This window comes from Eurosta solidaginis, chromosome 3 (genome assembly GCF_040869045.1).
Source record: "Eurosta solidaginis isolate ZX-2024a chromosome 3, ASM4086904v1, whole genome shotgun sequence".
Lineage (NCBI taxonomy): Eukaryota > Metazoa > Arthropoda > Insecta > Diptera > Tephritidae > Eurosta > Eurosta solidaginis.
Genome location: NC_090321.1, coordinates 228,330,867 through 228,353,848, shown reverse-complemented (window position 1 = coordinate 228,353,848; position 22,982 = coordinate 228,330,867). Strand labels below are relative to the sequence as shown.

General features: G+C 38.5%; 1 protein-coding gene across 1 annotated transcript in view; it reads right to left on the bottom strand.

The window, feature by feature from the left end:
* The window catches only part of SRPK (SR splicing factor protein kinase), a 78,268-nt gene extending 62,608 nt beyond the window's left edge, over positions 1-15,660 (bottom strand). The window contains exons 1-2 of the mRNA XM_067775418.1: positions 14,980-15,660; positions 14,054-14,912 (exon numbers count right to left, since the gene is read on the bottom strand). Coding sequence (XP_067631519.1) covers positions 14,054-14,723 — 670 coding nt within the window. The 5' untranslated portion in view covers positions 14,724-14,912; positions 14,980-15,660. The remainder of the gene's footprint in view (positions 1-14,053; positions 14,913-14,979) is intronic.
* Positions 15,661-22,982: the final 7,322 nt, after the last annotated feature.

Here is a 22,982-nt window from a genome sequence, read left to right as displayed (position 1 = left end):
TGGACTAACTGGGAAGATTACGGAGATAGTCGATTTCATGAAGCGGCACAACATCCGCATTGCTGCGATTCAAGAGACTAAACTCACAGCAAAACCTGCATTGCAGACCTGCTCTGGGTATAGTGTCCACAGGAAAGACCGCGAGAGCGGAAATGGAGGGAGCCTCGCGTTTATGTTGTTGTTGTTGTTGTAGCGATTAGGTTACTCCCCGAAGGCTTTGGGGAGTGTTATCGATGTGATGGTCCTTTGTCGGATACAGATCCGATACGCTCCGGTAACACAGCACCATTAAGGTGCTGGCCCGACCATCTCGGGAACGATTTATATGGCCACATTAAACCTTCAGGCTATCCCTCCCTCCCCACCCCCAAGTTCCATGAGGAGCTTGGGGTCGCCAGAGCCTCGTCTGTTAGTGAAACGGGATTCGCCGCTCGAAGGTGAGGTTGACAATTGGGTTGGAGAAGCTATATATTGCGCTACACAACCCCTTGAATCCCGCCTCGCGTTTATTATACACCACTCTGTGCAATATTATATATTTGATCCTGGCATCGACCGCAGGGACAATGTCTTAGAACGTCAAGGCCTATCTGTTCGATCAGGCTATGCAAATCTAGAAATCATCAACATCTACATCCCTCCTGTCACCTGTTGCCCCAGTGGATACCGCCCTAATATCGAGGCCTTACTCACTGGCAACAATCGCATTATCTTAGGCGATTTCAATGCCCATCACGACCTATGGCATTCAAACTTGCGGGCGGACAGTAGGGGTGAGATGTTGGCTGTATGTAGCTCGCCAGATATCTCAATCGTGAGCGCAGAACTCGTAAACTGCGTCAACTGGCAGCCGATGGTAACATTGGCATCCGACCACCTGCCCATACTTATTTCGCTCGAGCGTACCGCCGACTTCATCGTCACCGAAAAACGCACTTTCATAAACTTCAAAAAAGGAAAGTGGGAAGAATATAAATCTGCAACAGACAGCAGCTTTGCTGCCCTCCCTATTCCGACTGATGCCCGCCAAGGGGAGCGTGCCTTCCGTAAGGTCATTGAATCCGCCTCGGCACATTTCATTCCCGCCGGGAGAATTCCTGAAATCCGGCCCCACTTCCCGGCGGAGGCCGCGAGCCTAGCGAGGGAACGCGACCTTATAAGACAGCTTGATCCAGGCGACCCCCAAATAAGGGATATAAACCAACGCATCAGATTGCTTGTGGACGAACACAAGCGGGTGAAATGGGAAGAGCACCTAAGAGGTTGTAACCTCTCTACCGGTGTAGGTAAACTTTGGTCCACCGTAAAGTCCCTATCGAATCCGACTAAGCACAAAGACAAAGTTTCCAAAGTTCCCCCCAGCGGGTTAGGGGGTCAGAATATACCCGCGGTAGGTATGCCTGTCGTAAGAGGCGACTAAAATACCAGATTCAAGGGGCTGTGTAGAGCAACCCTTCAGGTTGCCAGCGCAATATATAGCTTCTCCAAACCCAATTGTCAACCTCACCTATCCGCGGCGAATCCTGTTTCACTAGCAGACGAGGCTCTGGCGACCCCAAGCTCCTCAAGGAACTTGGGGATGGGGAGGGAGGGATGGCCTGAAGGTTTAACGTGGCCACATAAATCGTTCCCAAGATGGTCGGGCTAGCACTTTAATGATGCTGTGTTACCGGAGCGTACCGGATCTGTATCCGGCAAAGGACCATCACATCGATAACACTCCCCAAAGCCATCGGGGAGCAACCTTATCGCTACAACAACAACAACAACAACAAAGTTTCCATCGCCTTTGGCGATAAGGTGCTGTCGGATGCGAAAAAATGCGCGAGCGCTTTCTGCCGACAATATATAATGCATCCTGCGGTTGACAAAGATAGATGGAGAGCCAATAGACACGCACATAAACACAAATTCAGCGCGTCACCAGTCACCATCACCGCTAGAGAGGTTGAGGACGCCATTGGTCGCGCTAAACCATCCAAAGCAGTGGGCCCAGACGGCATAGCCATGCCGATGCTTAAAAACCTAGGGAAAGAGGGTTTGAAATATTTAGCGCATGTCTTCAACCTGTCTCTTTCCACCTTTGTCATACCCGAGAAATGGAAAATGGCCAAGGTGGTCCCGCTACTAAAGCCTGGGAAACCAGCTAACATAGGTGAGTCATATCGTCCGATATCTCTCCTATCGCCAGTGGCAAAGACGCTTGAAGCCATTTTGCTCCCTTATTTCCAAGCACATTTGCAGCTAGCCCCTCATCAGCATGGCTTCAGAAAACTCCATAGCACTACCTCTGCGCTAAATGTCATTGGCACCCAGATAAATTGCGGTTTGAATCAATACCCCCACCATAGAACAGTACTCGTAGCGCTAGACCTATCAAAAGCCTTTGATACGGTCAACCATGGCTCGTTACTGCAAGACCTGGAAGGGTCTACCCTTCCCCCATGTCTTAAAAGGTGGACCGCAAATTATCTGGGTGGTCGGCAGGCATCGGTGCAATTCAGAAACGAAACATCAAAACCAAGGAGAATTAAACAGGGGGTGCCACAGGGTGGTGTCCTATCCCCACTTTTGTTTAATTTCTACATATCTAAGCTACCTTCACCACCGGTAGGAGTCACAATCGTTTCCTACGCCGATGACTGCACAATAATGGCCACAGGCCCAGGCCCAGAGATCGATGAGCTATGCAATAAAATAAACGGCTATCTCCCTGATCTCTCCAGTTTTTTCGCCTCGCGAAACCTGGCATTGTCACCGACTAAATCTTCCGCGACCTTATTTACAACATGGACGCCCCAAATGTCGACCATATTGAACATCCACGTCGATGGCACTACGCTACCGACTGTCCTACACCCCAAAATCTTGGGTGTGACGTTTGATCAGGATCTACATTTTGGTGAGCACGCAACCGCAATTGTTCCGAGAATTCAGAGCCGTAATAAAATCCTCAAATCCTTTGCTGGCAGTACCTGGGGAAAAGATAAAGAAACGCTCATGACCACATACAAAGCAATTAGCCAGCCGATTACGTGCTACGCGTCACCCATATGGTCGCCAAGCCTAAAAACTACCCACTGGAAGAAACTACAGGCCTGCCAAAATACTGCTCTCAGAATCGCCACGGGCTGTCTTCTTATGTCCCCAGAACACCATCTGCGTAATGAGGCGAGAATACTCCCCATCAGGCGAGAATACTCCCCAATGAGATGCTGACCAAACAGTTTCTGTTGAATACCCAGAAACCTGGGCATCCCAACAGACATCTGATTGACGAACCAGCACCGCCTAGGGGCCTAAGGAGTCATCTCCGTAAGCATTTTGAGGAAGTACGGCACCTGAGAACGTAGCCGTATGAAGCGAAAAAACACAAGCAGGTCCTTGGTGAACTCCATAGACAGGCGTCGGACCTTTATGTCGGGAATTGCCCGGTGAATCCAGTACTTGAAGAAAAATATCCAGAACTCGCGGAAGAGGAACGCATACTCCCCAGGGAAACGCGTGTCACTCTTGCTCAACTTCGTTCTGGATACTGTAACAGGTTAAACTCTTACCTATCCAGAATCAACCCCGACATACAAAATGTATGCCCCGCTTGCAATGTGTCCCCACATGACACCAACCATCTCTTTAATTGTAATGTGGAACCAACGCCTCTAACACCCCTTTCCTTATGGTCCACCCCTGTTGAAACGGCAAGTTTCCTTGGACTCCCGTTAGAGGATATTGATGACAATTTGTGATCGGTCGCGGCTATTAGGTGGGGCGAGCATTGCTACAACAACAACAACAACAACGAGCTACGTCCGATTAATACCCTACCTATTGATGAAAAATTATGGAAACTGGTGAAAAAGCAACTAGGAGCATACCTAGACGATCATAATATAATCATACCAGAGCAATCAGGCTTCAGGAAAGGCCACTCCTGCGAAACAGCATTGAATATGGTAATTGCAGAGTGGAAAGAGGCTGTTGCTGATAAAAAGGTAGTAGTATCTTGCTTCTTAGACTTAAAGAGGGCGTTTGAAACAATCGATCGAAATGAATTGCTGAAGTTAATGGATAAAATTGGGATCAAGGGAAAAGCTTTGGAATGGTTTCGTAGTTAGCTGAGTAACAGAAAGCAGAGGTCGGTAATTGGAGACGCAGTTTCATTGGTTGTTGATGTTAACATTGGGCTGCCACAAGGCTCAGTACTTGCTCCGATATTGTTTATATTTTACATCAATGATATAAAAACTTGCTTGAGAAATTGTAAAATAAGTCTTTTTGCGGATGATGCATTAGTTAGCATTAGTGACAAAAATGTAGATTTCGCTGTCATGAAAATACAAGAAGACTTAAATAATTTATTTAAGTGGCTATGCAGTAGAAAGCTAAAACTTAATATTGATAAAACTAAGTATATGATATTTAACAAGAACCATAATAACTTAATCCAATCTAGAAAATAAAAACCAATGCAATTGAAAGAATAGATCAAATGAAGTACCTAGGTGTAATAATTGATGAGAAACTAAGTTTCACAGAACACATGAATCATTTAGAGAAGAAAATTGCATAGAAAATAGGATTTATGTATCGAACATGTAAGCATATTAGCCAACATCACAAAATATTAGTATATAGATCAATTGTAGAACCACATTTTATTTACTGTCCATCAATACTACTAGTAACAAATGATACGTTAATTAATAAGCTCCAAATACAGCAAAACAAAGCAATGCGTTTGATACTAAAATGCTCTTATAGAACATCAAAAAGTATTATGCTTCCTATGTTAAATTGGCTTAGTATTAAACAATTAATCTGTTATTACTCTTTGAAGTAACATAGGGAATGTTACCAAATTATCTGAGTGATAGGATACAGTACAATCATGAGATCCATAACTATGGAACTAGGAGTAGAAGAAATTTAAGACTGCCCAAAGTAAGAACCGAGTTCGCAAAAAAGACCTTAGAATACGTAGGCTATAAAATGTATAATGAACTACCAGCAGAGATAAAAGACTGTGAAAACGTTGTTAAGTTTAAAGAAAAACTATTTCTATATTTTAAAAATTTAAATATTTAATACTAGTTAAACATGAAAATTTACTCATTTCTTTTTAATGAAATAGTTTTAAGAAACAATTATGAATTTTGTAAATTGTACTATACAATGAATTAGGCTTTTTTGGCCGTAATAAATAAAATGATAATAATAATAATAATAGACACCAAAATGCGAGACTGTCGAAAAACTTCCAGGCCACGATATATTGTAGGAACGATCCGATGGCTGTACCGTTACCTCAACATCTCTACAAAAACACTAAGTGCGAGATATATCTCGGTCTCAGTCACAGCCTCAGTCAGGATATACTTGACCTGATTCATATACCGTACAACCGGTGACCAACTCCCAAACACCCTTACGAAAGTTGCCTCAATTTCGCTAAGTGACTCACTGAGGTATCAAAATTTACAGTTGCCTTCTCCTTTACCAAGAGGCGGAGGTCGCACTCATTCGCGCAGAGCTTGAACAATTGTTCTAACTTCCAGATGTTCCCCTCTAACGAATTGGCTAGTTTGTTCCAGGCGTTCGAAACATACATGCTCGAAAGTGCATACCTATGCACACATTGGAATTTTTATGTACGTATCGTTATCTTAATTCATAAATGCCCAACCAACACATGCTTCGAAAAGGCGTTTTTCACAGATTTTCGTTTGATATATTAAATTACACCCACAGTAAAGTGTTACAGCCAATAAAAACAGAGTTATGTCACTTTTAAAAAGCCATATCTCCATATAATGAATGTGAAAATAAAATATTTTTGGCTTCTCTTGTTAAATTTCAAATTTGTTCGTTACGGCTTTTGTGAATTAAACTAAAGAAATACACATACATATTACAGATCCAAAATATAAACTATCCAAAGAAATAATGCAGTTGGCGATATTGGCCGACAAACTCACAACAAGGGAATGTATGTTTATTCGATAATATGAAAGTGAAAATTTTAAAACAATTGAATGTACACCACCCTAACATATTGTATATGCATACACACCTACATGTACATACGCCTTATATGTAATAAGTGTTGAATTAGCAATGGAAAGTACAATGAATGACAATAAATAATAGAATTTGGGAGTGACATTTACGCAAAGTTGAAGCTTTCACAGCTCAAACTGGGAAAATAGTAGAGAAGAGTGGAGAATATGTAAGCCTGTATAGATACTGAACAAATACATATAACATTGATTGTTTTGCAATTTTCCAATTGGCATCGATTTTCACGATAACAATGAAAAGGTAAAAATGATTAAATGGCGACATACACCAGCCAGATACAACGTTTCGGCAAAATACATAAATCTCATGTATTAACATAGCAAATGGATAATAAAAAGCTTCACTTATGCAGTGCCAGTATCCAAGTAGCAACCTTATAATGGTTTTACCATTGTTGCTAATTAAAATACATAAAGTACACGCTCCTGTTGTTGTTGTTGTTGTAGCGATTAGGTTACTCCCCGAAGGCTTTGGGGAGTGTTATCGATGTGATAGTTCTTTGTCGGATACAGATCCGATACGCTCCGGTAACACAGCACCATTAAGGTGCTGGCCCGACCATCTCGGGAACGATTTATATGGCCACATTGAACCTTCAGGCCATCCCTCCCTCCCCACCCCCAAGTTCCATGAGGAGCTTTGGGTCGCCAGAGCCTCGTCTGTTAGTGAAACGGGATTCGCCGCTCGAAGGTGAGGTTGACAATTGGGTTGGAGAAGCTGTATATTGCGCTACACAACCCCTTGAATCCCAGTACACGCTCCTCGTTACTAACGGTAACGTAATATTTCGATTTTATTTCTTAATATCCGCGCTCCATTAAAGAATTCACGGCGGAAGTTTTATTTGAAGTTGAGGTAAGATCCATTCAGGCCTTGGTGAACTAACTTTCCGCAGGTTATAATAAATAATGTGTGTTTATCTTGTCTGCGAGATTTTGCTCTTAAGAACTTTTGTCAAGCTTCAATACCAACTATTGTACTGCGCGTTAAAGTCACCAACAACCAAAGTAACGTACCGCCTCCGCGGGTTATATAGCTAGGCATATTCTCGCTGTTAGGCATGCCTGTCGTTGGATGCGACTAAAACTCACCAGCCGAAGGTTCTGGGGTCCTAAACCACATTCGCGTGAGCAATGTTTAAACTATAAACTAAACTAAACTAAACAAAGGGCTACCCTCAATCGTAATGCCTCAAGCCTTCTAGGAGTGTTTTTGTAATTACACTTTCAGATGCCGTTTATGAACAACAGGGTAAATAAGAAAAACTTAGAAGAGTACTCCTAGGCCGCTGATATTTTTATTTATTTATTTATTTAAAGTCGACGCATATACAAAGCGGTCGATCAATTATTGTAATAGAACAGATATATATGTAAGCACAATTTTAATTTAAGTGTGCCCAGTGAGGGCCATCGTGAGGAGCTCAGAAGGGAGCTTACGCGAAGTGCTCAGAAAGGAGCTCGGTGCTCATAAAGGGGCTGACGCGATGTGCCCATAAAGAAGCCGGATGCTCAGTAGGGGGAACACGCGAAAGAAGAATAAAATTAAAATATCAGGCTAAACCTAAGAGTATAGAAGTATGTAAATCGGCAAACGAACATTCAAGGCTAATGTAGTTGTACAAATCTTTGTAACGTAAGCACCAACCACGCAGGGGACTATTTCTAGCAAATATTTTCCGGCATAGAGGTAAAAGAAAAGGCACAAAATGTCTGGAGACAGGGACAGCAAAACTTAGTTGACTGACAAAGTCAGGGGAGTCAATCACGCTGATGATGAGCTTATGAATGACCATAACACCGAGTAAGGCTCTACGATTTACTAGAGATGGCAAATTAAAAGAAGCATATTTCTGTATGGTGGAAGATGCGTACTTGATTCCCAGTTGAGACCTCGTAATGCAAAAATTAAAAACTGTCTCTGGACCGACTCAATCCGATTTATATAGCTTTGATAGGTTGGAGACCACACACATGAACAATACTTGAGTATGGGACGTACCAGCGAGATATAAAGGACCTTGGTGAAATAAGGGTCATCAAAATCTTTAGCCCAAAGTTTGATAAATCCTAGTACGCCAGTTGGTTTGTAATAGCGGTAGAGATATGTATGTTAAAAATTAATCTCGGATCACACTGGCAACAGATATAAAATTCTCTCTACAATCTCTTCTAATTTTCGTCCTACTTTCTTTTTAATTTTTTCCATCAAGTTGGGGACAGGATATAAAAATCTCTGTTTCTCGATATATCTTCCTTTCCCAGAGCAGCTCTACTAATATTCTTAGCAAAGATAATCATAAAATGATAACTATATAAAGCTGGGGTATTGAAAGATATGCCTTTCCAACCTCGCAGTAAGCCCAACTATTCTGCTGCTCCGAAGCACCATTAAGCTACGACCTCGACCATCTCGAAAACGATTTAATATGATCACAATGAACCCTCTATCTCGCACCCTATTTACATGGAACTTGTGGTCGCCCGGCTTGGCTGCTAAAGAAACAGGATTTGCCACGGGTAGTTCAGGTTGACAATTGGGTTGGAGAAGCTATAAGTTGGGATGGCAAGAATTTTAAAGTGTTGAGCTACACAACCCCTTGAATCATTTGAACATTTTAGTCGCCCCTTAAGACAGGCATACCTGCGGCGTTTATTATCTAAGCCCCTAACTCGCTGGGGTTGGAATATCGACCTTTCCGACGTCATCAAGAAGCGACAAGGTCACCAACAAACTATAAAGCCAAAATTATATCCCCCACGAGGAGAGAAAGGGAAAGAGGGCTAGGAATCCTGACCTAATAATCTTCTATGATCGCGAGCAACGCTTACGCCAGAATCAGCAAGCTGATGCTAATAACAAATTATTTACACATATTAAGGCTAATACACAAGACTGTTGATTGTGTGAAATTGAGGATTACTATTTTCGTGAACTCTTATATACAAAACTTAATATATATTTATTTATATTTGAATATTAAGCAAACGTATATTACTTAGGTCTTTAGACCGTAAAAATAAATATTTATGCACTCCCAACAGCTTCTGCCAGACAATTAAGTTTTCGCATTAATGGCAGAAATAAACTCAGAACGTTTGCCAAAACACTTCTTAGGTGTCGCCGACTTATAAGGTTTTCCCAAAATTCCTTATACTAATTATCATTGGAATCCGATTATCCGATAAATCGAGTGATTTCAACGAGTTCGGACGTGTATCTAACTAGCTCCGTGTGATATTTGTAAATAAATTGAATTTAATGGTTTATGTGCAGTAGTAAAATAATATTTTGATTTTACTTAGACACTATAATACGTGCGAGCGAGCAATGAATTGTTTTTTAATTCAAATATACACGAAAGCTCAAAAATAAAAATGTCGTGTGATAAGTGCAAATTAGCAATTAACAGAGAAACTGGAATACGGTGCGATGGTGTTTGCGGGAAGATTTTTCACCTAAAAACAAAGTGTTGTGGCCTAGATGAATATGCATCTACTGTGCTAAATCAAAATAAATTGTTAAGATTTATGTGTGACGACTGCGTTACATATATATATAATATAGATTCTGCAATGCGAAACATGCAAGCAGTGATAAACAAAAATGGTGCCCTATTAGAAGAGTACAAAGGTGAATTCGAATTGGCGCTTAAACATAACGAGTATGAAATAAAAAAATTATTAGAGGCGATTGAAATTAAATTTAGCGAGAGAATAAAAGAAATGCAAAAGGTGCAAGAAAAATGTGTAGTAAATATAAGTGAAGTAAAGAAAATAAGAGATGTAGCGGAGATATTTAAGAAAGACAGCGAGAAAATTTGCAGTGAAATTAAAAATAGTAGCGAAGAGAATAAGAAAGCACAAAAAGAAATAAAAGAGTTAGTCGGTAAAACGAAGGCCGCCAACAAACAAATGTCATTTGCTGAAGTACTAAAAAAAGATAAGAGAGTGATGCCAGATATTAGAAAAGAAGTGCCTTTAATAATAAAGCCTAAATCAAAACAAAACAGCAATCAAACAAAAACCGATTTAAATGAAAAAGTTGATCCAAAAGAACTGAAAATAAGCAATGTACAGTCTAGAGCAAATGGTGTGATATTAATCGAAAGTGAAAACGACACGGAAAGAAATAAAATAAAATGTGCAATCGAGGACCGTATTGGTGAAAAATATGAAGTAAAAATACCCAAAATTATGTCTCATAGATTTGTAATATCGAGGATGAACTTTAAACATGCAGATGAAAAAATAATTGAAATGTTAAAAAAACAAAATACTTACATTGCGGATGGAAATCTGAAAGTTTTAAAACAGTATGAAACAAAAAAGCTCAATGTAATATACTACAATGCATTAATCGAAGCAGATCCGGAAACGTTCCAAAAGACTATCGCCGCCGAAAAAGTAAATATAGGTTGGGAAAAATGTAGAGTTTTTGATGGCCTTGAGGTACAACAGTGCTATAAATGTAGAGGATTCAACCACAAAGCCGCACAATGTAAAAATGAAGAAATCTGTGTGAAATGTTTAGAAAAACATAGTTCAAGGGATTGCAACCGAGAATTAACAAATAAATGTATTAACTGCATACGTGCGAAAGAAAGACTAAATATCGATGTGGACATTAATCACGTGACATTTAGTAAAAGTTGTCCACTATATGTGAATAAACTGGAAGCTAAAAGGAGAAAAAATGGTTACTAGCAATCAAAGTCAATAATACTTTTTTATGCAAATATACAAGGACTTATAAATAATAAAGCGGAGTTAGAGCACATTATAGAAGAGCATCAATACGATATAATAATTCTATCGGAAACTCATGTAACCGAAAACATAGAACTTAGTGAAATAAAACTACAAAATTTCAATAGTTTTCAGTGTGTATCAAGCTCTCGAAGAACAGGTGGCGTGATTATATACACGCATAAAGAAATTAAAGCGAATATTGTAGACTGTCTAGTCAGTGATATGAAAATATGGACATTAACAATAAAATGCATCGTTGATAACAACATGGGGCTTTATAGATCACCAAATAGCTCGGAACGTGAATTTTGCAACACATTTCAAGATAAACTGGAAACGATAACGGAAATAAGTAAAGATTTTATAATAGCAGGCGACTTTAACATTGACTGGTCGAAAGATAGTTTATACAAGCGAGAATTAGAAAGAATAACAAATGATAACGGTATAATGCAGAAAATGAACGAGAATACTAGAATAACTATAAACTCTAAAACCTTGATTGATTATGTTTTAACGAATATACACAATCTGAGAGTAACAGTGCAGCATTCTCTAAAAATATCAGATCATGAGTCGATAGTTATAGCAAACCTACTCGCGAAAGTGTAATAAAACCAAAGTACAAAGTAATTGAAGAATTCCACTACAACCAGCGTGAATTTAATAGAATGCTTTTAAACAAAAACCTAAAACATAGTAACGCATATGATGTAAATGAAAACACTGTTATTCTGGAAAAGTGCATACAAGATTTGGTGGTATCTAATACGAGAAGTAGAACGATTAGAAATCGCTCAAGTCGCAACAAATGGTTTAACTCAACGTTAAAGAAGTTAAAAATAAATAAAATTAGAGCATACCAAGCTGCGAGAGTAATGGACGATACCAATTCATGGTTAATTTATAAAAGTATATGTAAAACATACAAACAAGAGATAATAAAGGAAAAAAATAAATATTTTAAGCTAAAAATCAATAGCGCAACAAATCAAAAAGAAATGTGGAGAATACTTAAAAATTTAATACTTAGCAAAGATGTAAAAGAAATAAGCTGTATAATTTATAAAAACGAAGAAATAAGTGATGAAAATGAAATAGCTGATAAGCTCAATAAATACTTCATTGAGAGCATAGAATTAATAGATCAGTCAATTGATAAAGAAATATATATTAACAATATTGATCATTGTCCTGAAACCTTTCATTTTAAAGAAATACAAATTTGCGAACTAAAGGCAATTTGTAAAAAACTTAAGAACAAAAAGGCTTGGAATAATGTGAGCCCAAAGATCATTTTAGACAACTGGAATGTACTTGGGCCTTTCTTAACAAAGTTAATAAATCATTCATTAATGAGCGGAGTATTCCCAAATGAATGGAAGGACTCATTGGTAGTGCCAGTTGAAAAAATCGCTAAAACAAAAAAATGTGAAGAGTTTCGTCCAATAAATACTCTTAAGATATTTGAAAAAATAATGGAGTGTTGTGAAAAATCAACTACAAACGTACCTAGAAACTAATAATATACTGTCTCTAAACCAGTCCGGATTTCGTAAGAATCATTCATGTGAAAGTGCAATAAACTTCGTCGTAAGTGAGTGGAAGAAGCGTCCACGAAAAACAATAATAGCAGCTCTATTTCTTGATTTTAAAAGAGCATTTGAAACAATAGACAGAGGTATTCTAATAAAAAAGCTGTATATGTATGGAATAAGAGGAAAAGAGCTACTTTGGTTTAAGGACTACCTTACAAATCGTAGACAGCAAACGAAAATAAAATCCACAAAATCAAGTTTTTCATATGTGAATACAGGGGTGCCCCAAGGATCTCTTCTGGGAGCAATTCTGTTTATAATTTACATAAATGATATAGAAAAAGTGATATCAAAATCCAAATTGGTAATGTATGCAGACGATACATTGGTATATACAGAAGCAGAAACAGTGGAAGAATGTAAACGAAAGTTAGAATGTGATATAGATGAAATTATGAAATGGCTTAAAATGAATAGGCTCAAATTAAATGAACAGAAAACAAAAGTAATGGTGATAAATACAAATAGCGAAATAAATTTAGAGATAAATAATACTAGTATTGAGCAAGTACCCAATATGAAATACTTAGGTGTAATAATAGACAATGAGCTCAAATTTAACAATCACGTGGACTATTTGTGTAAAAAAGCTGCAAAAAAGATTTACTTCTTTAGAAGAATACGAAATAAATTAGACACTTTAACAGCAATAAAAATATACAATACAATCATAAAGCCACATTTTGAATACTGTTCCACAATTCTGTACACATCTTGTAACCAATCACAAATAGGAAGGATACAGAAATTACAAAACAAATGTATGAGATCAATAATAAAATGCCACAAATACACCCCAATAAGTCACATGCTTGAAACATTGAAATGGCTAAATATTGAGCAAAAACTGATGCTCAATACACTAATAATGATTTTTAAAATTAAACAGAACAGGGCGCCGATGTATTTAACAAGTTGCATTCAGTATGTTAGAGATACACACCAATATGCTGTGCGGAATGCGAATGACTTTCGACTAGGATTACAGCGGACTACTGCAGCCCAAAACACATTATTATATAAGGGCCTTAACATATTTAACTCGTTACCTGATTATATCAAACGAGAGAATAATATTATGAATTTTAAACGGCTATGTATAGATCTTATTCGAGGCTAAAATACTTTTTATTACTTTTTACTTTTTATTACTTAATATATATATATATCATACACGTCTGTGAATTGAAAATGAATTTGTGATATTTAAAATTTATTGTGAAATCAAAAAATATGTAAACATATTAATAATAAATATCAATCTATCTATCTATCTATTATTAAAAATAAATAAATAAATGTAAGGCACCATTCACCTCTGAGAGATTAAGCCCGAGCTTGTCTTTCAATTTTCAATTCAGAAATACTTTAGGAGTGATTGCCAAATCACTGCCGAGGGCGACCCCGTATTATTGGTTCACAAAAATATTGCAGGGTCAATTTTAAAGTATCCAAAAGCAGCACCTGCAACGGGTACGATAATGCAATGTATCTGACGCAACTAAATAATGGAACAGAACTTTTAAACACTTCAAGTCCTTAACCCTATTGCTTGAATAGCATCTCAAGAAGACGACACCACTATACCTAAGACGGATACATATTAATGTTTAACATAAAACTCACCTTGAAAGAGATCGCCAATATTAACAGGATGATAACCACCTTTGCAGTAATCTTCCTTTAGCTCCTGTTCTTCATTTTCACTATTTAATTCGGAATCTTCAGAATCATTCGATGAACTGCGTGGCGGGTATTGATACTGTTGTTGTTGTGGTTGTTGCAACTGAATATCATCATATGGATTGTGTTGTACACTTTGATATTGTTGTTGCTGCTGCACATGTAAATTATTAACAACTTTTTGTTGCTGTTGGTGCTGTTGTTGTTGCTGTAAAAATTGCTGCTGAAAGTTGCCAGAGCTTTTCTTACCACCTCCGCCGCCGCCAGTGTTATATGACCCTATCTTCGTATTCGCTATATCATCTAAATTATTGGTAGAGCCAGAAGCAGGCGTGTTCGCAGTCATTGAATCAGTAGTACTTGTTGATGGAGCACCACTAAATGATTTGGACATTTTCGGATTAAATTCGCACTCCGGCGAAAGTGGTGATGTGGGCGGACCACCTGCACCGCCTTGATTGCTATTATTAGAATTTCCCGGTGTCTGGCCACCACCACCACCATTGCCACCAGCGACACCATTTGGTTTACCACGTTTCTTATTAGGCTTATGGCGTTTTTTCTTGGCTTGAATAGCCAAAACTCGCCTGTTGACGTCAGCTTTTGTGTTCATATCAATGGTTTTAGCGTTTGTTGTTGCTGCTGCTGCTACTTTTACGGTCGCGGCAGCAGTTGTTTTTGTTTCAGATATTGCAATTGCCAATGACAAGTGATTGATGGTATTGGACCCTGCTCCTATCACCCAGCTGTTACGATAACTATAGCTGGGTTGGAGATAATTTTCTCTTCAATTCTTTTAATCCTATAAAATAAACGTATCTGGTTGGAATTTTTCCGATGATCGTTGTGTATAATTTCTTACTACATACTCTTTATTTAGTTCGAAGCACTTCCTTGGTCGGGCTGTTCAAAATTGATGCAAAGAAAAGAAATTTGTAGGACTTTTACTTCTTTAAAAAAATGTGGTAGCTTGCGTCGCTTTTCAATGGAAGATGTACGTGCAACACCTACCCGAAAATTTAATAAAACAAATTTTCACTTTGACAATTTTTTCACAAATTTCTTTGCTTGGAAATTAAACTTAAAAATTTTTACGACATTCGAAAAAGATTTTCTCCGTACAAGTTTTTTCGTGGTATAAAAAGAAATTAAACAAAAACTCAGCCGAGCAAAAATATAGAACTTCCAACTAGAATACGAATACTGTCTCGTTTTATCACATGCGAAGTTGAAAGCTACAATATCTATTTGGTTCACTTTAACAAGCTCGATAGCAACTCGAACGTCGTCAAAATAACCGAGTGATGAAGTGTTGCGTTGCCAACTAAATCTACCAATTTTGCAATGTTTTTCTTTGTTAGTGTTGCTTTTTTCACAAAATTGTTCATCAACCAAGATAAACTCTTTTATAGCCCTAGGCTAAACAATATTCTAAAACCAGGAACTTACATTTCTTAGGAAATGCGCTGATTAAGAGTTTTCAGACTTTTCTTCCATCAATACCTTTTTCTACTTCCGACAGAGAACGTTCCTTGCTAATGGCAAAATTTGAGAAAACATGTGGTTGTAGTCGATGCGTCGCTGCTGTAGGCACAGTGTTGTAATTAAGAACTGAATCGTTATAAAGGTCCACTTATATGCAGCTCCTGTGTTGTTTGAATTTCACGTTGTCATTGGGTGAATGAACGTATTCGGTTTTGGTGACAAACTTTTGACCCTAACAAAGCTGATATAATCATAATAGTTTATAGCCAAATTACATGTGTAGCAATTTTGCCTGCAGCTCTGCTAGTTTTTCTGCTACCTGACTTCCATGTAGACACAAGTGTAGTTATACATAAATACTGTTACGAGTATTAGCAACACTAAGGGGTACTGCCATCTCTAAGCCGATGCTAATCCACAGCCTTGTATGCACATCCATAAATCAATCATTATGTATCTTTTTTTTTTTTTTTTTTTTTTTGTTTTGCGGGGAGGCTGAAAAATGCCTAATGCACCATAATTGCTGCCGTCGCAGCAACCGTGTGCCCGTAGACTAAAAAACAGCCTCGTTCTGGAACCGTCGCCCACCCAGGCACCACTTTCGCATTACTTCAGGGTGGCGTTCCATATTTCTCATTTTTTAAGAGCCTACTGTTGTCCCTGCGTCCAGGTTCCCGCTATTTGCTCTGAGTGTCCATTTAATCGCCACTGCTTCGCATGCGCATTTCTCTGCTCTCCTTCTCAGCATCCATCAGGCGTGTCATTACTATAAATGCCATTTTGCTCACTGCAGTCCAGCATTCTTTCCTGTTGCACATATGTGAAACTAAATTTCTCGTGGTAGGTTCCTCCCCAAAGACTCCATGCAAGGTGAGTCTTTCTTCGTGGTATCTACATAAACGAATCAATCATTATGTCTACACATATGTACATACACGCAGCTGAGAAGCAACGCACAACCACATGTATATATCTAGATACTCCCGAAAGTATGCAATGAGAGAAGCCATAAAATCGTGCAATTGTAGTTACAGCTGATGAATTTCATGTCAAAGGCTGAAAAAAACGTACATTTTGAACCCGACCCCCTCAGAATTTGATGAAATTTTGCATGGGGTTACATCTTGCGGCCACCGTGGTGTGATAATAGTGTGCTCCGCCTATCACACCGTATGCCCTGGGTTCAACTCCCGGGCAAAGCAACATCAAAATTTTAGAAATAAGATTTTTCAATTAGAAGAAAATTTTTCTAAGCGGGGTCGCCCCTCGGCAGTGTCTGGCAAGCGCTTCGATTGTATTTCTGCCATGAAAAGCTCTCAGTGAAAACTCATCTGCCTTGCAGATGCCGTTCGGAGTCGGCATAAAACATGTAGGTCCCGTCCGGCCAATTTGTAGGGAAAAATCAAGAGGAGCACGACGCAAATTGGAAGAGAAGCTCGGCCTTAGATCTCTTCGGAGGTTATCGCGCCTTACATTTATTTTTTTTTTTTTACATCTTACCCACCCAAACACAACCTCATTTTTATTGCATTTTCGAAAAATTGTGAGCGTGGCAAGGTATCGAAATATCCGAAAATATTAGAAAAATGACGATAATAGGTACCTTTAAAGTGCGATTACTACGGAATTGCTTTACCGATTTCAAAGATCTTCATACCATTAGAAAGGTATTGAAATAAGCTTTCAAAAAAATATACTGTAAAAATTTTTAGTACTCTGAAAAAAAAAATTTTTTTTTAGAAAGATAGATTTAATATATATAACATATCTGAAAACTAGAAGGGTGTTTTTTTTTCTTTTTTTTTTTTATTTATTTAAGTAAATGCATCTCTCACAATTTTTCGAAAATGCAATTTTTAAAAATGAGGTTATGTTTGGGTGGGTAAGATGTAACCCCATGCAAAATTTCATCAAATTCTGAGGGGGTCGGATTCAACGCATATTGGATTTGATATGAAATTCATCAGCTGAAAAATTTGATAGCTGAAGGTTAACGCGTAGATTTTGGAAATGGAAGCGCCTGAAAGATGCGAACGAGGCAATCAGAGAGCACAATAATTCAGTTTTGATTAAGACGCTATCTGGCGAGCAATAGAAGTATTATTTATTGTGAAGTACTTTAATAAAGGCCATTTTTCCATTATTCAATATTGGAGTTATTTGTTCAACAAGTTTAGTGATTCGAACTTAGTAGAAGATTGCAAATAAGGCGAATTGCAAGTAAATTCGTTACAATTGGTGTCAGAAGAGGAATTGTTGAATAAATTCCGAAGATTGGGAATACAACTTGGACATGGCAAAGTTGATTGAATTGAGGATCCAGCAACTGAAAAAGGAGTTGGAGAACCGTGGATTAAATACAACCGGCAATAAGATCGAACTTCAAGCACGGCTACGAGAGGTAATGGAGTCGCAAGGAATTGATGTGGACGAGCTTGTCTTTTATCCTGATGGGGACGAGACAACAACAAAAATTGAAGAGGAAAACGAAACATCGCAGACAGTTACGAGCACATACTTGAACATGATATTGGCTGCAATATCTGCACAAACATCGACAGTAACATCAATGTCGTCGCAAATGGCATCTCAACTAGAATCCCAGGAGAACCGTAAACCATCCAAGATGGAAGAACATAAGACATATATGGCATCCAAGATGGAATCACAGGAGACGCGTATTACAGAAATGTCATCTGAAACGCGTATTTCAGAAATGTCGACACAGATTACATCAAAGATGGAAGCACAACTGAAAGAACAAGAGACACGCATAACAGTACAACTCGAAGCGCAAGGGGCGCGTATATCATCAAAACTCGAAGCGCGCATGAACGAGAAAATAACGCAGTTTGAGGAAAAAATCGAGGCCGAGGTAAATGCTTTGAGAGGTCGTATACAGGAGTTGCAACTAAACCGCCCAGCTGTTTCAGCAAGAAATACGAAGGTAAAAGCTCCATCTTTTGACGGCTCTGTTGAGAAGACCGCAGCAGTGAACAACTGGAGTGCTGAAGATAAAGTTGCTGCACTATTCGGGGCATTGAAAGGATCTGCTGCTGAAATCCTACAGACTATTCCCGATAGAGAGCGGAACAACTACGAAACATTGATGAGCGCTCTAGACAGGCGATACGGAAGCGAACACAGGAAGCAGATGCACCAAATAGAGTTGCAAAACCGCTACCAAAAAGCTAATGAGACTTTGCAGGAGTTTGCGTCAGATGTCAAAAGGCTTGCACATTTGGCGAATGCCGACGCACCCGTGGAATACACCGAAAGGGTAAAAATTCAGAGCTCTATAAATGGCATACGGGACGTCTAAACGAAGCGAGCACATACGCAAACCCAAAGCCAACATTTGCAGAAACGGTATCACATGCATTAACTCAGGAAATTGCCTCACTATTGAGTAAACCAGCATACAAAGCTCATCGTGTGGAAGTGGAAAGACCAGATTGGGTAGATACAATTTTGGAAGCACTGAAGGGATCACAACAGAAAAATGCCGTAGTTATTAAATGCTTCAAGTGCGACAACCCAGGTCATATTGCACGACATTGCAGAACCGGTCCCAATAGCTCCAACAATGTGGGTAGCCGTAAACGCAGAGCTGAAGGAGATGAGCAAATCTCTAAGTCCACTCAATCGTTAAACTAAAGCGAGTTAGCCGCAAGGGGCGACAGCCGGCTCCCTCAATTGAACGCCCCATAATCTCTATCTCACAAATTGGAAGAAGGTCAAACAATCTTACTGTCGGAGGACATGTGGATGGAAAGGAGCGTGTACTGACTGTAGACGGGTGCATCTCATTCCTTAATCCGATCTGACTTCGTCAACAGGAGAGTAAAACCGTTACCTGGAGCAAGGTTGCGTACGGTCACTGGCGATTATAACGAAGTCCAGGGACTGTGAAATCTTAATTGGGAATGTCATGGTTCTACACAAATTCATTGTGACGGAGATTGTTGATGAAGTCATATTGGGAGTGGACTTCTTGGTTGACCAGGACATCAAGATCGATATGCAGAGAAGGGTGATGCGTTATGAGAACCAGGATGTGCCACTTAACTTCAGTTTAGAAAAAGGGTTCAGCAGTAAGCGAGTGCTGGTGGAGGAGATTCGACAGAGACCACGAAAGTCAAGGAAAGTAGATCGAGCAAAGGTTGATGGATCGAATGGGCCAAATAAAGCTAAATCAAAAGTACCTGCGAGAGAAACACTGGCATTGACAAAACCTAATGGACGCACTAAAACGACTGAAAGAATTTTCCAGAAAGAATGCAAGGGTGGTTTCAAGCCAGCGCGCACCTCTGTTGGGAAACGTCGGAACGATACTGAGTATGTGAAGCCAATCCGTCAAGAGCAAGCTCTACAAAATAGTTCATTGGCCAAACAACAGAGTGCGAAGAAACGATCATGGATAATGAGTGGTAAGATGAAACGCAGGTACGATGAGCATAATAATTCGGAAGGTTTCTTGGAGGAAGATTTGGTATTGTTATACAACCCTCACCGGCGGGAAGGTGTTCCATCCAAATTTCGGTGTAATTGGGAAGGCCAATACAAAGTTGTAAAATGGATCAACGATGTAGTGTACCGCATACAAACCAATGGCAAACCACGAACGAAAATGAAAGTGGTTCATTTGGAAAGGCTGGCAGCAGTTAGATCGGGAGATTTGTGTGATCAGGATGATCAGACTTAGATGGAGGGCAGTGTTACGAATATTAGCAACACTAAGAGGTACTGCCATCTCTAAGCCGATGCTAAGCAGCGCCTTGTATGCACATCCATAAATCAATCATTATGTATCTACATAAACGAATCAATCATTATGTCTACGCATATGTACATACACGCAGCAGAGAAACAACGCACATCCACATGCATATATCTAAGATACTCCCGAAAGTATGCAATGATAGAAGCTATAAAATCGTGCAATTGTAGTTACAGCTGAGAAATTTGATAGCTGATGGCCAACTAGTAGATTCTGGAAATGGAAGCGCCTAGAAGATGCGAACGAGAAAATCAGAGAGTATAAAAGGCAACAACACTAGAGGCACAATAATTCAGTCTTGATTAAGACGCTATCTGGCAAGCAATAGCAGCATTATTTATTGTGAAATACTTTAATAAAGGTCATTTTTCTATTATTCAATGTTGGAGGTATTTATTCAACAGTTTGGTGATTCGAACTTAGTAGAAGATTGCAAATAAGGGGAATTGCAATTAAATTCGTTACATAACTGAATTTTTTAGAACGAAACTCAATTTTATAATGCAAAAAAGTTGTTGTGAATATATAGTTTAGAACTGGAAGCAAGAAATAAAAGAGAAACGTGAAAATTTAACAGCTAATTGTCAAGCTACCAGCATGGTGGAATCACCAGGTGAAGTAAATAAAAAGAGATAGAAGATGTACGCTATCTGAAACGGTAGAGATGTATTTTCAACGGCCAGAAGAGGGTAAAATGTTTACCCGCTTTGGAAAAGTAGGAGTAGAAAAACAAATGCCTTGCTACGAAAGCCATTACAACCTGTTTTTTTCAGCATATCAGTGCAACCTAATACTGTTTTCACACAGAAACTTAATGATCTCATTTCACCTTCTAATGAAATCGTAAATTTTTTGCTTTCACACAGAAGTAACTGCTCGATTAGTATGAAGGATGAAATGTCAAGCGAATAAAATGACAATGCTATATGACAGACAATCATGGCGGAGCGATGCAAGGTAGCATGGTGACATACCTACAGACATAAAAAAAAAATCCATGTACTTGTAAATTCGATGGACAAATGTCAAAATCGTATTGCGCCGGTAGTTGATGTATCAAATCAAATAAAAAAGGTTATAATCAGCTGTTCGATGCGGCCACCTTGTATCGTTCCGCCATGCAGACAATGACATTTACTTTGACAAATGACATTTTTAAGCACTGAACACACCAAAAACTAAGAAGCGGAACGCTGCCAACAGAGTTGCATTGTGCTTTTGACTTCATAAGGCATTCGATTAGCCACTAATGAAAAAATTTTAGATTCGAATTTTGTAGGGAAGATTGAGCTCAATAAGCGTCTTAATGTAGAAAACTGCCTTTATTATTCAATAAGCCGTCTATGTGAAAACAGTATAATGCCAATACAAAAGGGATACACAGGACCAGTGCGAACTTATATTACTTTAGGCATCGAATAAAATAAAAACTTAAACTGCGATGAGTAGTAAAATTCAATAATGTGTCTAAAGTAAACTGACCTCAACTTTTAAATGTGTTTCGATCTCTAAAAATCCATTGTTCTTTCCATCTGCTCTGTTAATTTGACATTGAGAGTCGGAAGTAAAATATATGTCCTTCTAATATATCATACAAACTTGATCAGAAGATCTCCCATAAGCACTTGACAGTTAATTCATGATGTATTACTAATGTTCCCAAGTTATTATTTACTAAAATATGTCAGGAGATATAATAGGAGTCGGCCTAGAACCAGAAGGTGCTAATCCGGAACCGGATTCATATATTCTAAATTACAATCCATAACGGTAACATTCCTCTTATCTTAGTAGTCTAATTTTTGGGCCAAAACAACAATAGTGAGTAACAATTTTTTGTAACTGTATTTAGAAATCCATTGTTTTAGCGAAGTGTTTACATAAATAAGGTGTAATACGACATTTTTGGTGTTCTTTCACATTTCTCGAAAGTCTTCAGTAGCGCTGCACAGGCGAAAATCCTTGTTGGATATGACGCGAATTCAAATAGTTTGTTTTAACAAAGACCTGTTTCAAATTTTTTTGGAACAAATTAAACATACATATATGATGGAAACGTCAATAATATGAACGCAATAGTAAAGCACGACCTTACTTATGGAAGCCCACACCAAAGATACCCAAATATGAATCTCTGTAATTAAATCCGGTAAAGGTCCACCGATATTCACCTTTAGATGAAAAAAAAGTACTAAAACTACCATATTTTACTCCTGAAAAATGCAAAAAACAACACTTTGCAACCGCCCAATAAAACATTACGTGTTAACAATATAAATGAGGATCATTTTTTAGACCAAAATTAGCTTTGCCATACATTTTCTTGTATGACAGAGCAATAGGTAAAAATTTTAAAATCTTAGTTGACACAGGAGCAACTAGCTGTTATATAAAGTCAGGTATTTATAAGAATAGAAATGAATTGGCTATACAACAAAGAGTTAAAATAATTAATGGCTATTCAATAATACGTTACTATCATTTTATAACGTTGTTCGGTAAAAAGCAAATTTTTTATGAATTTGCAAATTTAGAAGCAGATTTGTTAATCGGATACAAGTTTTTGAGAGATATAAAAGTGAATCCGGGCGACAGGAAGCTTTAGAA